This window comes from Melanerpes formicivorus, unplaced genomic scaffold, assembly GCF_026170545.1.
Source record: "Melanerpes formicivorus ecotype bairdi unplaced genomic scaffold, bMelFor1.0.p_v2 SCAF_52, whole genome shotgun sequence".
In the NCBI taxonomy this organism is placed as follows: domain Eukaryota; kingdom Metazoa; phylum Chordata; class Aves; order Piciformes; family Picidae; genus Melanerpes; species Melanerpes formicivorus.
This window is the reverse complement of record NW_027142404.1, coordinates 1,020,361-1,037,981: the sequence shown is the minus strand read 5'-3', so window position 1 is coordinate 1,037,981 and position 17,621 is coordinate 1,020,361. Positions and strand designations below refer to the sequence as shown.

Here is a 17,621-nt window from a genome sequence, read left to right as displayed (position 1 = left end):
TTCGTGGGCAGCCTGTGCCAGAGTCACACCACCCTCCTACTAAAGAACTTCATCCTAAGCTTCAGTCTAACCCTGTTCTGCCTTAGCTTCAAACCACTCCACCTTGACATTTAATCTACATACGTACTAGTGAGAAGGAGATCCTCTAGATGACAGGTTGGACTCGATGATCTTTGAGGTCTCTTCCAACCTTGGCCATACTGTGATACTGTTGTGACCAGATTCCACAGGGAGAATGCAGTGTGGAAAGCAATTCTGACATGCACAGCTCAGGGACTCCACTGAAAGGCCATTGTAGTTGCTTTGTAGATGTGGTTCAGGCCTGAGCAGCGTTGTGGGGAATTTCTGAGAGTGAAAGTGGGCTTGAGTCCTGTTGTGTTGAGCAAAGAGAGAAAGCTATTTAGAAGCTGGAATTTGGGCTCACATTCTACAGGATAAGTTTATGGCCTGAACCAGCAGGTTTACACATCTGCTGCTCCCTGCCAGAGACTGGAGCCACGTAGTTAACTCACTGGTCACAGGCAAAGGACCTGCTACAGGCAGGACAGAGTAACCTGAATGCCCTTCATTCCTTTCTTCCACACTCTCCAGGGACCTGACCACTGCACAAAGTGTCTCCACTTTAAGGATGGTCCAAATTGTGTGGAAAAGTGTCCTGATGGCTTACAGGGAGCCAACAGCTTCATTTTCAAATACGCTGATGAGGATCGTGAGTGCCATCCGTGTCATCCCAACTGCACCCAAGGGTAAGTGCAAGTTCTGGGGGGTGAGCCATGGGACTTGCAAGTGCAAGTCTGGGGGGGTGAGCCATGGGGCTTGCAAGTGCAAGTCTGGGGGGGTGAGCCATGGGGCTTGCAAGTGCAAGTCTGGGGGGGTGAGCCATGGGGCTTGCAAGTGCAAGTTCTGGGGGGTGAGCCATGGGGCTTGCAAGTGCAAGTCTGGGGGGGTGAGCCATGGGGCTTGCAAGTGCAAGTCTGGGGGGGTGAGCCATGGGGCTTGCAAGTGCAAGTTCTGGGGGGTGAGCCATGGGACTTGCAAGTGCAAGTCTGGGGGGGTGAGCCATGGGGCTTGCTGTTTGCAGCACATGAAGATTTGCACTCGGGTTGCCTTGGTGAAGCACCCCTGAACACAGGGATTGTGCAGCAGAAGCCTAACCTCTGATTTTCAGGTCTCGTGACGGTCAGGTTCCAGTCATGAGTGTCCAACAGCTTATCAGAAAAACTCACACACCCCTTTGGAAACCCACAGAGAACAACATTTCCTAGCAGTGCTCTAAGCTTTCCTTCCAGCTGCCACTGGTTGGACTTCGGTGTAGATAGGGCAAATGAAGTTCTATTTAGTATTTACTTGTTGACAGGATTTTCATCTCTGCTCCTCAGTGATTGTGAACTAACCCAGCAGCAGCAGGTCTGTGAGATCAAACTGTTGCAGCTCTTTGGTTGTTTTTTTTTCATGAGGACTGATGCAAAAGGTTTTTCTGAAACCAGACTTTGCACAGGTGTCTGAGTCTCAGCACCCATTTCTCGAGGCCTGAGCGCCCAGAATCCCTTCTTGCATTCATTTCACAAGAGAAGAGCAGTGAGGTACCAGCTGTTGTTTTGCATGGGCCACAGAAGGTATACATGTCTTTTTGATGAAGTGGTTGGTGTCCAGCACACAGAGAAAGGCAAAGGCAGCCAAGGGGAAAAAAAAGGGAAAACTTATGCAGTGGAATCAAGAGGCTCTTATTGTTTCTTACTGTTTAGCAACTAAAACAAAACCAGTAAATGATTTCATGTCATCTTGATGCCAACAGCTCTTGCCATCCAAAAGGAGACCTTTTGCTGGTTTTGCAAATCTAATTACAACAGAGCCATTAGAGAAATGAAAGGGAGACCTCACAGACACAGCCAGGGTCTGTTACAGGTTTGCCTTCCCCTCAGACCCTGGAAATCAGTTCCACAAGAGACAAAATGCTGCTGCTGTGGAGGAAGGGGGTAAGAAGAAACAAGATGGAAAGATGAGCTCTGGTGCTGGCTTCTGGAAGCAGCAGGAGTGCCAGTTCTGATCAGATCTGACTGACCCAGCCATGGATGGTTGATGTTTCTGCTCTGCACAAGTGCCTTGCAACTCAGAAGAGCAGGATGTGACACTTCCTTCTCTTTAATCCCCTTTTCTGGGAAGGTCTTGCTGACCTAATCTTCATGGCCTGATTGTGTTTCTGCTGGACCAGGAAGGGAGTAAAATGTTTTCCTTGCCTTTCCACCTCTCTATAGGCCAGTGGTTGCTTGTTTTTATCACCCTGGATAGAAAGAGATCACAAAGGGGGGCTTTTATGCCTCGTGGTGGAAGTCTAACATTCCAGTTCATAATCAAACAGGAAGGACATTAGGTGATTGTAACTTGACAGTGTTCGTTGGCAGCCCTCAGTAACAAAGGGTTCGCTTCTGTTGAGTTCTGGTGTCACTTAATCCTTCAACCTTCACACTTCTGGTGTCATTTGATCCTTCAACTTCCAGGTTTTCCTTCTTTTTATTTTCTGCACCTGATTAGGTGAAGGAATCTCATTTAGCACAGTGTGCCAGGCCCCAGAGAAGTGACAAACTACCATGAGGTAAAGGGCCAAAAGTGTCACCCAGGTCACATTTGCCAAGGTGTGGTTATCTCTCCAGATGAGGAGCTATGCCTTTGCCTCAAGCCAAGCACTATTCCTGGGGGTTGGACTCCAGGATCTCTGAAGCTCCCTTCCAATCCCTAGCATTCTGTGATAGAAATCCTCCTCTTATTAAAGAGGTAATGTGTCTATCCTTGGGTATTTTTGTTACCCCTCATTAAAAACCCCACACCACCACCAGACAAACCTGAGTAGGTGTGGGTGTTCTTCTCCAGTGTTCTCAAAGACTCTCAGGCTTGTGATTATGTTAATGAAACTGTTAATGACTGCCTGAGATGTTCGAGCTTTATGGGCTGTCCATCTTCTTGCCAGTGCTGTCAAGGGCTGAATCTGCTCACAGAGAGAAAGGAAATCAGTTACTCCCTCTCCTTTTCTCCTTCAATGTTGGATTCTTTAGTTCCATACCTTCCTTTGGAAATGAATATTTAAATTCCCCTCAATCAGGAGTCTTCAGTGAAATACTTTGTGGAAGGAACACATGTTGGTGTCTGCCTCACAATGGAGTAGTACAAAGGAACAGTAATTCTACTTCATCTCACATGTCTGTTCTCCTCTCTGTCAGATCAGCTGCTGGAGTGAAACCAATGTCCTCTCAGCACAGCTTGGATACCTGTCAAAAAGCGTTGGACTGCTCCAGAGCAGTGCTCCCAGTGTGCTGGTATCTCGTTCCTGCAGGGCTGCTGCCTTTGAACGAGGCTGCTTGCTAAAATGCCTTGTTAGTTCTCCTAAGTTCTTTCCAGGCCTCCTCACCTGGTGCCCTCACCAAGGAGGAGAAGAGAAGGCTCCAGGGGCACCTTAGAGCTGCCTTCCAATAGCTGAAGGGATCCTACAGGAAGGCTGCAGAGGGATTTTTTACAAGAGTGTCCACCCATAGGACAGGGAGAAATGCATTGAAATTGGAGGAGAAGAGGTTTAGCTTGGATCTTAGGAAGAAATTCTTCACTGCAAGGGTGGCAAGGCTCTGGCATGGATTGTCCAGAGAGGTTGTGGCTGCCCCCTCCCTGGAGATGTTGAAGGCCAGGTTGGATGGGGTCTGGATAGGTGAGAGGTGTCCCTGCCCATGGCAGGAGGTTGGATTAGATGATCCTTAAGGTCTCTTCCAGCCTAAGGTGTTCCATGATCTGTCCCACCTCTGTGCTTTCTGTGAGTGTTTTGCCACAGTTTAGTCATGGCACTTCCAAAACAATTGCTTTATGCTTTGATAGCATTCTCCTCCCTTATTCACAGATAATGGCTGCTCCTGGTGCTAGGTGTGGAATTAGCCAGCCCTCATAACGAGCTTGCATTGTCCAAGAGAACTATTGAGGAGCGACTTCCTTGGAGGCAACAACTGCGCTCTTGGCCTTGCATACCCATGATAGAAATCAGCTAGTTGCAGCCAGTTTGGAGCATAGCTGAGGCATGTGGGACAGCTCTCTCATTAAGTTCAAGAGACAGAAAGCAGTTGGCACTTCTTCTGGCAGAGCCAGCCAGAATGGAACACTTCCACAAAAATGAAATGCTAATTGCATAATTGCATTTGCCAGTCTGCTTCCCAGCTGGGCAAGGCACAATGGGACACCTCACTGGGCACATCCCTTCAGCACAGGAAAGCACTTTCTCATACAACTCTTTCAAGGAAGAGCATTCCTTTACACCCAAACTTTGTTGTCCTTCTAAGCCAAGACCAGAGAAGTCAAGGAACCAGCATGTGTGTGGTCCAGAAGGCATCAGCACTCTCTTGCCCCTAAAGCTTAGGTGTGTTTTCAGGAAGTCATTGTGAATTCCAGGTGAAACAATAGTCCAAATTCAACGGCAAGAAATTCTGAATGAGAAATTATTCTGCTGGTGCAAAATTTCCTCCTACCCCCTGCCCCAGTTCCACTCTCTTCCAATCACCATCAGTATGCACTTCCCATTAGCCAAGTAACCCCCTGGGTTTGAGTCATTTCTCCTTATCCAGACCAGACCGTTGCCACAACTCACATATTCTCCTGTCCTTGTTTGTTTCTTACAACAAAGATTGCTAAGAATTCATCTGATGGGAAATGTCTTTGCTACTCCAACTGCTGTGCACAGTTAAGACCTCGCTTTTCAACCTGAAGGAAAATTGATGGACAGCAGTATTTGTGACAGAGGAGAAAGGATCTTTCCTCATAAAACAGTAGTTAGCTCAGTTTTCAAAATGCTTCTAACCTGTAATTTTCTTCCAGAGGATGCTAAGGTGAGTTCCACCAATAATTCTCTGTAAAAGCTCTTTTGAACTGTTGAAAGGTACTGAATCTATCATTAAAACATTGGCATGGGTCAGTTAACCAATTCATTTGACACAGCAGCCTTGGAAATAAAACAATGCCCAGGCTCCGAGCAGAAGAGGAGGAAGCCTGGGAGTGGATGGAATACCAGCATGATGTGTGATTGTGTCATGTTGGCACTGACATTTGTCAAACAGCTTGAAACCAAGAAAGCTACTTCCAGAGGAAAGAAGATCTGGTGACTTGGTGGTGCAAAAGAGCTTGTTGATAGCTACTGCTGTTGCTCACACAGTGGTGTGTACTTCACTGCTTGTAATCAGAGCAGCCAATCCTCTAGAGCATAGGAAACTCTTCAACTTGACTACAAGCAGTGGCAGCAGCACCGTGGACAGTGTTCTGTTTGGGGCTGGTGTGCTGGGTTACACCCATCCAGGATGGGGACTGAAAGAACCCAGCTCCCAGATGGACAAAAGAAACTTGATCCGGATGGGTAGAGAGAAACTTGGTTTTCACCCTCTTAGGAGAAGGGTTCTCCTGGGTCAAAGGTAGTGTGTTCCACTCCCCCTTCCTGTCCAGCAAGCCTGTAAAAAGGGGGACATCTTTTACTGCTTCCTCTTTCTTGCCTCCTCTGCTTGAGAGAGCAATCAGCTGCTGCTGCTGTTTCCTGCACTGACCATGTGCTTGGAGCCTGTCCAAGCTGTATCCACACTTTCTAAAGCACTGAATCCCCTTGCATCCAAAGAAACACAAGGCCACCCAGGCTTGGTTTTGTATGCTTTCCTATTTATCCTTATCCCTTACCTTTGTTAACCCTCCCTGTTATTGCTATATAGATATTTTGTTTAAAATTTACCTCTTTTACTTCCAAAGTGATTCCAGACTATTTCTTTCATGAATTTACCTCTCCTCTCCCCTCAGTGTGTTTCTGCCTTACTAGAAAAAGGGAGGGGGGGAAGGAATCTCAATCTGTTATCATCTGAGCTTTTAAACTCCAGTTAAAGCTCAAACCAGCACAGCTGGGAAAGCCACTGAGTGAGATTACAGCTTTAAATGAAACTAAGTGATATTTCACCTGGGGGTGGGTGAGCTCCCAATGGCTCTCTCTTCTTGGACTCAAGTCCTAGTCCCTCAAAGCCTGAGAGAATCAATGTACAAATGTGAAATGACTCCAGGACAGTAAGCTCAGAGAGTTCACCTGAACAAGTAATGGGCTCTCTCATTTGAAGAGCCTGAGCTCAGATTCTCTTGACATGCCAGGAAATGAAAAACTGGTTGAGAATGCCACAAACAGCAGAAGTGCTGGGGGTATGTTTAAGACTGGTCAGAATTCACAGGCCTCAGTTCTGGAGTCTGAATCCCAGGACTGCTGAAATCTCCTGAAATGCCCATCAAGAGTTCTCTCTCCGGTTTTGAACTTACTTTGAGTCTACTTTCCCCATTTTTATTCAATTATCTCTCCAGCTGGGTATTTAATGAATTCTTTCTGTGTCTGCACGTTTGCTGAAGGAAAGAATTACTGAGGAGATCCTTACAGTTTGTGTTTCCCATGTCAGTTTTTACATACAAATTAAACAAGAGGTGAGGTTCACCTGTCATTCTGCTCTCCCTGACGTGCAGGTAAGGGGAAACTGAATTCACTGCATTTATTTGTATAATGGCAAAGCGCCACCTAATTTAAATGCAGCAAAAGCTGATGAGTGGCATGAGATGGTGGAGTGGAAAGAAGCTCTCCTGGGAGCATATTTGAACTCTTTCAGATTTTTGACATGCATATCCTTCTATCAAAGCCAAACTCAAAGCAGGAGGCTCGACAAAGAGCTGAGGATCATACCTTAAATTTGAAATGCCTCAACAGAAGTGAGTTCCAGCCTACTGATGTGTCAGATCACCTGCTCCTGTAGCAGACATGCAGCCAGAAAGCCTATTCATAAAAGGGCTTGGAGGTCTTGTTAAGGAGTTGAAAGAAGTAATTTGGCTTCCTTAAAATGCTGAGAGCCTCCTGCTCCCTGTGGTTACAGAGGGAGCAGCTGGGCATTCAGCTCTAAGCCTCTAAAAGCTGAGCTTTGCCTTTCGATGTTGGAGGATCCTGGCTGCTGTGTAAATGTGTAGCTGAGCTGCTGTTTGAATGCAGGGGACCCAAGCCACCACACACTGCTCTTCATGAGGCCAAGGTAAATCCCTGCATTGCCGTAGCCTGCAGACAGATTCTTTCCCAGGGTGGTGGTGGTTTAGCGGTGCTGCATAGCTGATTCCCTGCTTTTCCATTGCCTTTGGGAAGCACTTGGGGTTTTTGCAGGTGGAGGACTTTTGGAAGCAGCTAAGGAAGGCAGAATAAAATGCCTGGATTGGCAGAGACCATCCTGCTATGTTTTTTGTTGTTGGAAGTCCATCCCTGGGCTTTCCTGATCAAATTATAGTGAGCTTCCATAATCTCTGTGCAGTCGCCCTGGCTGGGAGCTCAGATCAAACCAAACAGCTGTATCAATTACAGAAGGCATAAAGAAAAACAAGTCCTGCTTTGTGCTCCTGGAGGCCTCATCCTGGAAAGGAGCAGCGGCTTTGTGCGGTAATCACTGGTTTGATGATTCAGACAGCATCCAGAAAAAGCAGCTCTATTGTCAGGCCTCCCACGTAGGCAGGTGAGACCTGCCTCAAGTGCTGTTCGAGCCAAGATTTTCCCAGCCTCGCAGTGCTTTTCATGTTGCCGCTATGGTTCCCATCCCAAATGTGTTTTCCTCACAAGCCGTAATCTGGCGGTGATGTGGTCCTCTCCTCAGAGCCTTGATTAGGAGCGAGGGGATGCCTGCCTCTGTGTTGTGTGAATAACAGCTCTCTCTCTCTCTCTTTCTCTCCCTGTTTCCCGTTTGGATTTGCTGCAGGTGCATAGGGCCGCGCATGGAGGACTGCATCGGCCTGATGGATAGGTACTTGGCGAGCGAGCGTTCCCTGTGTGTCTTCCATCCTCCACGTGTGGACAAGGGCGCATGCGCTGCATGTCCTTGTGAATGGCAAATGACCTCTTGTGTTCTGTAATTGCCTGCAGGTGTAGAGGTCCCACTAGTCATGACTGCATTTACTATCCCTGGACGCGACAGTCCGCGTTACCGCAGCACGCTAGGTAACAGCCAGCGCCCCCCGGGGGCACAGCTCTGGGAGTGCAGCCCCAGGGGCTCACGGCCTGAGGGGCTCACAGCCTGAGGGGCTCACACTAACCAGTTTGGTCAGAAGGCACATGGTGTGTGTGTGGCGGGGAGCACAGCACTTGTGCTGCACTGAGCAATGCCTCTGAGCAGCCACGTGGCCTTGGCAAAGCCACTTCAGTACCCAGTTGGCTTGGGCTGATTAGAAGATGCATTCAAAAATTATTTTGAGGTTAAATTCTGATTATCTTTTATTTTTGTTTAAGTTTTAAACTATTTTAAAAATTAATTTTGGGTTAAATTGTGTTTTGGTTTTTTTTTTTTAAACTACATTTTAAACTACATTTTTAAACTACATTTAAACTGCATTTTAGATTTAAACTACATTTAACATGTTAAATTCTGATTACTTTTAAGCTTTAAGCTATTTTGAAAATTGCTTTTGGGTTAAACTCTGAATTTTTTAAAGGCTTTGAACTACATTTAAAAATTATTTTGAGGCTAAATTTTGAATTTTAAGTTTTAAACTACATCTAAAAATTGTTTTTAGGCTAAATTCTGATTTTTTTAAAGCTTCAAACTGCATTTAAAAATTATTTTTAGGCTAAATTCTGATTTTTAAAAACGTTTTAAACTGCATTTAAAAATTATTTTGAGGCTAAATTTTGAATTTTAAGTTTTAAACTACATCTAAAAATTGTTTTTAGGCTAACTTCTGATTTTTTAAAAGTTTAAGCTACATCTAAAATTATTTTTAGGCTAAATTCTGAATTATTTGTAAGTTTTAAACTGCATTTTAAAATTATTTTTAGGCTAAGTTCTGAATTTCTAAAAGGTTTTAAACTGCACTTAAAAATTATTTTTAGGCTAAATTCTGAATTATTTTTAAGTCTTAAACTGCATTTAAAAATTATTTTTAGGCTAAATTATGATGTTTTTTAAAGTTTTAAACTGCATTTAAAAATTATTTTGAGGCTACATTTTGAATTTTAATTTTTAAACTACATCTAAAAAATATTTTTAGACTAAATTCTGAATTTTTTAAGTTTTAAACATCTTTAAAAATTACTTTTAGGTTAAATTCTGTCATTTTTTTTTAAACTACATTTTAACCTACATTTTAAAACTACATTTAGACTACATTTTCATTTTAAACCACATTTAAAATTTATTTGTAGGTTAAATTCTGATTTTTCTTTTAAAGTTTTAAGCCATTTTTAAAAGTACTTTTAGGTTAAATTCTGAATTTTTTAAAAGTTTTAAACTGCATTGAAACATTATTTTTAGGCTAAATTTTGAAATTTTTTAAGGTTTTAAACTATATTTAAAAATTATTTTAGGCTAAATTCTGAATTATTTTTAAGTTTTAAACTGCATTTAAAAATTATTTTTAGGCTAAATTATGATTTTATAAAGTTTTAAACTAAATTTAAAAATTATTTTTAGGCTAAGTTCTGATTTTTTTTTTAAAGTTTAAACTACATTTAAAAATTATTTTTAGGCTAAATTCTGAATTTCTAAAAGGTTTTAAACTGCATTTAAACATTATTTTTAGGCTAAATTTTGAAAATTTTTAAGGTTTTAAACTAGATTTAAAAATTATTTGAGGCTAAATTCTGAATTATTTTTAAGTTTTAAACGGCATTTAAAAATTATTTTTAAGCTAATTTCTGATTTTTTAAAAGTTTTAAATGAAATTTAAAAATTATTTTTAGGCTAAGTTCTGATTATTTTTTTTAATTTAAACTACATTTTAAAAAAATTATTTTTAGGCTAAATTCTGATTTCTTTTAAGCTTAAACTACATTTAAAAATTATTTTTAGGCTAAATGCTGATTTTTTTTTAAAGTTTTAAACAATTTTAAAAATTACTTTTAGGTTAGATTCTGAATTTTTTTAAAAGTTTTGAACTAAATTTAAAAAAATTAGTTTTAGGCTAAATTCTGAATGATTTTTAAGTTTTAAACTGCATTTAAAAATTGTTTTTAGGCTAAATTCCGGGGTTTTTTTTTTTAAGCTTTAAACTACATTTAAAAATTATTTTTAGGCTAAATTCTGATTTTTAAAAAAATTTTAAACTACACATAAAAATTATATTTAGGCTAAATTTTGAATTTTAAGTTTTAAAATTTAAAAATAATTTTTAGGCTAAATTTGAATTTTTTTAAGGTTGTAAACTACATTTAAAATTATTTTTAGGTTAAATTCTGAATTAAAAAAAAAAAACAACTTTTAAAGTATTTAAAAAAATAATAGGTTAAATTCTGGTTTTTTTTTAAAAATATTTTTAACTATTAAAAAATATTGTTTAAATTAAATTCTGATTTTGTTTAAGGTTTTAAACTATATTTAAAATTATTTTTAGGTTAAATTCTGGATTTTTAATTAAAAAAATGTAAACGATTTCTAAAAATATTTTTAGGCTTTTTTGGTTTTCTTTTTTTTTACTTTTCAACTCTATTTAAAATCATTTTTAGGTTAAATTCTGAATTTTTTCCACAGAAAGCCATAATTCTTGATATAGTCTTACTTAAATTGGAATATAGTTTAAATTGGAATGTACTTTGTTGGGACATTTTTAGTTTTATTCTTTGTTATTTAAATGGTTTTGGTTGGCTGAGTGGTGTTGGTTGAATTGAATGGTGGTCATTGGATGAGTGGTGGTGGTGGTTGAGTTGTGTTAGACTAGACTAGAATAGAATAGAATAGACCAGACCAGGTTGGAAGAGACCTTCAAGATCATCATGTCCAACCTATTATCCAACACCACCTAATCAACTAACCCATGGCACCAAGCACCCTGTCAAGTCTCCTCCCAAGCACCTCCAATGATGGTGACTCCACCACCTCCCCAGGCAGCCCATTCCAATGAGCAATCACTCTCTCTGTATAGAACTTCTTCCTGACATCCAACCTAAACCTCCCCTGGCACAGCCTGAGACTGTGTCCTCTTGTTCTGGTGCTGGTTGCCTGGGAGAAGAGACCAACCCCCACCTGTCTACAACCTCCCTTCAGGTAGTTGTAGAGGGCAATGAGGTCACCCCTGAGCCTCCTCTTCTCCAGGCTAAGCAACCCCAGCTCCCTCAGCCTCTCCTCACAGGGCTGTGTTCCAAGACCCTCACTAACTTCGTTGCCCTTCTCTGGACATGCTCCAGCAAGTCAACCTCCTTCCTAAACTGAGGGGCCCAGAACTGGACACAGGACTCGAGGTGTGGCCTAAACCAGTGCAATGTACAGGGGCAGAATGAGCTCCCTGCTCCTGCTGGCCACACTGTTCCTCATGCAGGCCAGGATGCCACTGGCCCTCCTGGCTGCCTGGGCACACTGCAGGCTCATGTTCAGCCTACCATCGACCAGCACCCCCAGGTCCCTCTCTGCCTGGCTGCTCTCAGCCACTCTGACCCCAGCCTGTAGCACTGCATGGGATTGTTGTGGCCAATGTGCAGAACCTGGCACTTGGATGTGTTCAATCTCATGCCCTTGGACTCTGCCCATCTGTCCAGCCTGTTGAGGTCCCTCTGCAAAGCTTCTCTACCCTCCAGCAGATCAACTCCTGCCCCCAGCTTGGTGTCATCAGCAAATTTACTGATGATGGACTCAATGCCCTCATCCAGATCATCAGTGAAGATGTTAAAGAGCATGGGGCCCAGCACTGGAACTGGGGCACACCACTAATGCCCGGCTACCAGCTGGCTGTGGCACCATTCACCACCACTCTCTCCAGCCATTTCCTACCCCATCACAGTGTGCTCCTGTCCAAGCCAGGGGCTGACAGCATGGCCAGGAGTTTGCTGTGGGGAGTTGAGTGGTGGTCATTGGATGAATGCATTGGATGAGTGGTGGTGGTTGAGTTGAGTGGTTGGTATAGTTGAGTGGCTGGCTGAGTTGAGTGATCGAACTTGAATAGAATAGAATAGAATAGAATAGAATAGAATAGAATAGAATAGAATAGAATAGAATAGAATAGAATAGAATAGAATAGAATAGAATAGAATAGAATGGAATAGACCAGGTTGTAAGAGACCTTCAAGGTCATCGCATCCAATCCATCAACCAATCCAACCCACCTAAACAACTAAACCATTGGTTGATTGGTTGGTTGAGTTGGTGATGGTGATTGAGTTGAGTGGTGCTGGTGGTTTGATTGAGTTGAGTGCTGCTGGCGGTTTGGCTGAGTTGAGTGCTGCTGGCGGTTTGGTTGAGTTGAGTGCTGCTGGTGATTGGTTGAGTTGAGTGGTGGTGGTTGAGTTGAATGGTGTGGGTTGGTTGGTTGAGTTGAGTGTTGCTGGTGGTTTGAGTGGAGTGCTGCTGGTGGTTTGGTTGAGTGGAGTGCTGCTGGTGGTTTGATTGAGTGGAGTGCTGCTGGTGGTTTGGTTGAGTTGAGTGCTGCTGGTGGTTTGGTTGAGTGTAATGCTGCTGGTGGTTGATTTGGTTTAGTGCTGCTGGTGGTTTGGTTGAGTGTAATGCTGCTGGTGGTTGATTTGGTTTAGTGCTGCTGGTGGTTTGGTTGAGTGTAATGCTGCTGGTGGTTGATTTGGTTTAGTGCTGCTGGTGGTTTGGTTGAGTGGAGTGCTGCTGGTGGTTTGGTTGAGTGGAGTGCTGCTGGTGGTTTGGTTGAGTTAAGTGCTGCTGGTGGTTTGGTTGAGTTGAGTGCTGCTGGTGGTTTGGTTGAGTTGAGTGCTGCTGGTGGTTTGGTTGAGTTAAGTGCTGCTGGTGGTTTGGTTGAGTTGAGTGCTGCTGGTGGTTTGGTTGAGTGTAATGCTGCTGGTGGTTGATTTGGTTTAGTGCTGCTGGTGGTTTGGTTGAGTGGAGTGCTGCTGGTGGTTGATTTGGTTTAGTGCTGCTGGTGGTTTGGTTGAGTGGGGTGCTGCTGGTGGTTGATTTGGTTTAGTGCTGCTGGTGGTTTGGTTGAGTGGAGTGCTGCTGGTGGTTGATTTGGTTTAGTGCTGCTGGTGGTTTGGTTGAGTGGAGTGCTGCTGGTGGTTGATTTGGTTTAGTGCTGCTGGTGTTTTGGTTGAGTTAAGTGCTGCTGGTGGTTTGGTTGAGTTGAGTGCTGCTGGTGGTTTGGTTGAGTGGAGTGCTGCTGGTGGTTGATTTGGTTTAGTGCTGCTGGTGTTTTGGTTGAGTTAAGTGCTGCTGGTGGTTTGGTTGAGTTGAGTGCTGCTGGTGGTTTGGTTGAGTGGAGTGCTGCTGGTGGTTGATTTGGTTTAGTGCTGCTGGTGGTTTGGTTGAGTGGGGTGCTGCTGGTGGTTTGGTTGAGTGGAGTGCTGCTGGTGGTTGATTTGGTTTAGTGCTGCTGGTGGTTTGGTTGAGTGGGGTGCTGCTGGTGGTTGATTTGGTTTAGTGCTGCTGGTGGTTTGGTTGAGTGGGGTGCTGCTGCTGGTGCTTTTGAGGGTTTTGATTTGGGTTTTTTTGTTGTTGTTATTTTTTAAGACAGCTGAAAAGCAAATGAAGCTTTTCCTTTTATACTTCTCTGGAGGAAAGGGAACTGTTTCAGCAAAACTGAATTTTTCAGTTCACATAACAGCATAATTTGATAATCTTCTTTTTTTGTGTGTGTGTCTTTTATCTTTTTCTGTTAAAATATTGTAATCTTGCAGCAAGCTTATTTTTCAGTCACCACGATCGAAACAAATTGGTTTAAGAGGACTCCAAACATCTCAGTTATTCTTTCCTTGCTTTTTCATAAGAAGTCTTTCGTTGCCATTGAGTTTAATTTTTCATTCAAACTGGTTAGTATGACTTCCAGGCTTTGGGATTACTGTCCTCAGCTAGAGCTGGATGAAAAAAAATATCTGTCATTTCAATCAGCTTCTCCTCATGCAGGATTTTACTTTGATTTAATGTGGTGTTTTTTTTTCCCTTGGTTTTGTTTGTTTTGTTTTTTTAATAGATTTTAAGGTTTCCTTTCCTTCCTGTTGTGTAGCTAATGTGAATATTGCCATTTCTTCCTGTTGAGGGAGAACATGTTTTGACTTGAAAACAAGGACTCTCTCTAAGCTATCAAATGGTATCCTTGTTCCAGTTCTGGTTGAGCTCATGGACCAATGAATGAGTGACAGGAGACTGAATTCTTCAGTATTTCAATACCTTTTCTACTGATCTGCTGTATCCTGTTAGAGATTGCTACTGTGGGGGCCCCGTGGGCAGATGTACTCATTGTCTGCCCGAAACAAGCCAGCATTCAGAGGTCTTGGGTCAACTTCACCCAGAGCACAAACACAGTATTTATTATTTGCATAAGTTGAAAGGGCTACCCAGGCTACAGAGAACAGTAACCAATTAAAAATTAACCTGTCCTTCATCAATTGGATTTTTAATCAGTTTTTGAGGAAACATTAAGGCCCAGATACTAGGAGGAAAATTTGTTGAGGTAGTGTTACAACTAGATGGAGAGAGAGGATCCTGCCCCTCTGCTCGGCTCTGGGGAGACCTCACCTGCAGTGCTGTGTACAGGTCTGGAGCCCTCAGTGCAAGGAAGGACATGGACCTGATGGGGCAGGTCCATGAAAATGATCAGGGGATTGGAGCAGCTCTGCTACAAGGATAGGCTGAGAGAGCTGGGGATGTTCAGCCTGGAGAAGAGAGGGCTCTAGGGAGACCTAGGAGCAACCTTCGAGGACCTGAAAGGGGCTGCACAAAGGCTGCAGAGATTGTTTGCAAAGGCCTGCAGGGACAGGACCAGGGGCAAGGGGTTCAAACTAGAGCAGAGCAGATTGAGATTGGGTGTGAGGAACAAGTTCTGCAGCATGAGGGTGGTGGAACACTGGCACAGGTTGCCCAGGGAGGTGGTTGGGGCTCCACCCCTGGAGATATTCAAGGTGAGGCTGGAGAGGGCTGTGGGCAACCTGATCTAGTTGGGGATGTCCCTGCTGACTGCAGAGGGATTGGACTGGATGAGCTTTGGAGGTCCCTTCCAACCCAGACCATTCTGTGATTCTAACCACTCTAGCTTCCTCTGTCAGCCTAAAAGCCATTCAAACCTCATTCAGTTTTTAATTCCAGTGATATAACTCCAGCATTTGACATTGCACTGAAAACATTCAGGTAGTAGTAAAGTCTTTGGAGGTACTGCCAAGTCACCACTCGGTGGAAAGAGTCCTGTTCATCACAGTGGATGTTAGAATGGGCCCTGTATTTACAAATGAAATTAAAGAGGTGGAACATGACAACATGATGCTGAAGGAAGTGTTGCCTGGTGGGGTGCCAGGCTGAAGCCATGTGTTAGCAGGCAGTGCTGATCACGGGTTTTCATGTTGTGTGAATCTTAGGGTTTGGCTCCTTGAATCTGCTGTCAAGATTACCAAGAAAGAGCACTGGAAACTAAACCAATTGTTTTGCTCTACTCAAGTGAATCATTCCCTGCTTCATTCAGTCAGAGGAGGAATGCCCTCAAAAGCTTTCCTTTAGAGCTGAGGAATTTATTTTTTGATCCAACTTTGAAACTTTCTGCTCTGTGTTTAATGTCAGTAATGTGTTCTGCCACTTCCAAGCACAGGAGGAACTATCAGACATTTATACTCAGCAGTGAAATTGTGCTTTGATTTTTGTTTGTTGGTTGGATTGATTTTTTTGTTGTTGTTGTCAGTGGTGTCTGTTTGTTTGGGGTTTTTTTTTTTCTTCTAATGAAAATGGTTCATTTTGTTTGGTCTGACAGTGGGCAAAACTGCACTGGCAAAGTGATGCTCTTCATTACTGTAAGGGTGTGAATCAAGCACAGATGTGTTTCACAACAGACAGGACATTCTTCACGTCCCTTTAGCAATTCCATGCCCTCCTTGGACTTTGCAGACCATAAAATAATGATTAGTTTTACACTTAGCCATCAACTTGGATTTCTTCCATGGCTGTGAATTAGCAGTGAGTTGAAGGGCAGGGTTCTCTCCAGGCAGGCAGTGAAGGGAGGACTCTAACCACAAACAGGACATTTCTCATCTTCACCTCTTTCCACTTGCACAGCAGTGTTGCCTTTCTTTCCAGTTTTGCAGTTTGCAAGTAGATTTCTCCATGACCCACTGACTGGAGGGCTTCTGGAACTGTTCAGGAGGGAACTCTTAAAAGCACAGGAAGAGGCTGTCCCCATGTGCCAAAAGACAAATGAGTGAGGAAGAAGGTCAGCCTGGCTAAAGAGAGAGATTTGGTTGCTGCATAGGGAGAAAAGGAGAGCCTAAGGCTTTTGGAATAAGGGGGAGGCCAGTCAGGAGGACTACAAGATTGTCATCTCCCTGCAAGATCCCTCCTGCAGGGAGAAAATTAGAAGGGCCAAAGCCCAACTGGAAATAGTTTGGCCTCATCTGTGCAAGAGATGGTCCTGCATGTGGCTCGGAGCAATCCCAGGCACTAATACAGGCTGGGCAGGGACTGGCTGGAGAGTAGCCCTGGGTAAAAGGCCTTGGGCGTGCTGGTGAAGCAGAAGCTCAACAGGAGCCAGCAGTGTGCACTTGCAGCCCAGAGAGCCAAGCAGAGCCTGGGCTGCAGCAAGAGAAGTGTGGCCAGCAGGGCCAGGGAGGGGATTCTCCCCCTCTGCTCCACTCTGCTGAGACCCCACCTGGAGCACTGTGTCCAGTTCTGGAGCCTCTATTCCAGGAAGGCTCTGGAGGTGCTGGAAGGTCATGAGGTTGGTGGTGACAGGTTGGGCTCAATGATCTTTGAGGTCTCTTTCAACCTTGGTGATACTGTGATATTGTGATAGTGTGAAAGTGTCGAGAGAAGGGCCACAAGGATGAGCAGAGGGCTGGAGCTGCTCTGCTATGGAGACAGACTGAGAGAGTTGGGGTTGTTCAGTTTGGAGAGGAGAAGGCTCTGAGGAAACCTTCTTGTGGCCTTCCAGTATCTGAAGGGGCTACAGGAAAGCTGGGGAGGGACTTTTGATGGTGTCATTGAGTGATAGGACTGGGGGAATAGAGCAAAAGGAGAAGTGGGTAGATTGAGATTGGATGTTAGGAAGAAGCTTTTCCCCATGAGGGTGGTGAGAGACTGGCAGAGGTTGCCCAGGGAGGTGGTGGAAGCCTCATCCCTGGAGGTTTTGAAGACCAGGCTGGATGTGGCTTTGAGCAAGCTGCTGTAGTGTGAGGTGTTCCTGCCCATGCCCATGGCTGGGGTGGAATTGGGTGATCCTTGAGGTCCCTTGCAGCTCTGACAATTCTGTGATTCTAGACTACTTTCTAGATTTTTCAAAAGCCTGTTAGATTACTTGATGGATCTCACGTGCCTTTTTTCACCCTGTAAGGACCCACATTTAGTGTTGATGTATTCAATTTAACCTCACAAAGGCTTTCTCTGTATTCTTAACTGCCAGGAGAGGCTAAACTTTGAAGGACTTTGAAGTCACAAGAGAAACAAATGCTGCTTCTGCTTGCAAATTCTGGTTCTTGCCAGTATAGCTCTTGGGCTGCTGGAGTTGAAGTCAGGAGGCAGGCAAGGTCTTTGCTCATACCTGTGATAGATGTTCTGTCTGATTCTACACTGTGTTTAACTCACAGCATCCCTGTCACAATGCTGTCTGATCATAATTCATGTGATTCACTGAGCCACTTTTCTGGCTGACCTCGTGGAGCTGCTCTGTTGACACAGAGACCTGAAGGAATGGCACAG

At 43.8% G+C, this 17,621-nt stretch overlaps 1 protein-coding gene across 4 annotated transcripts in view; it reads left to right on the top strand.

Moving 5' to 3' along the window:
* Positions 1 to 17,621, top strand: part of ERBB4 (erb-b2 receptor tyrosine kinase 4) — a 979,801-nt gene that overhangs the window by 737,368 nt on the left and 224,812 nt on the right. For 2 of the 4 annotated variants that reach the window (XM_068160757.1, XM_068160755.1), the window contains exons 15-16: positions 592 to 746; positions 7,931 to 8,005. In XM_068160757.1, coding sequence (XP_068016858.1) covers positions 592 to 746; positions 7,931 to 8,005 — 230 coding nt within the window. Of the gene's footprint in view, positions 1 to 591; positions 747 to 7,766; positions 7,812 to 7,930; positions 8,006 to 17,621 lie in introns of all 4 variants that reach the window. The other 2 variants (XM_068160756.1, XM_068160754.1) reach the window with 1 other exon arrangement.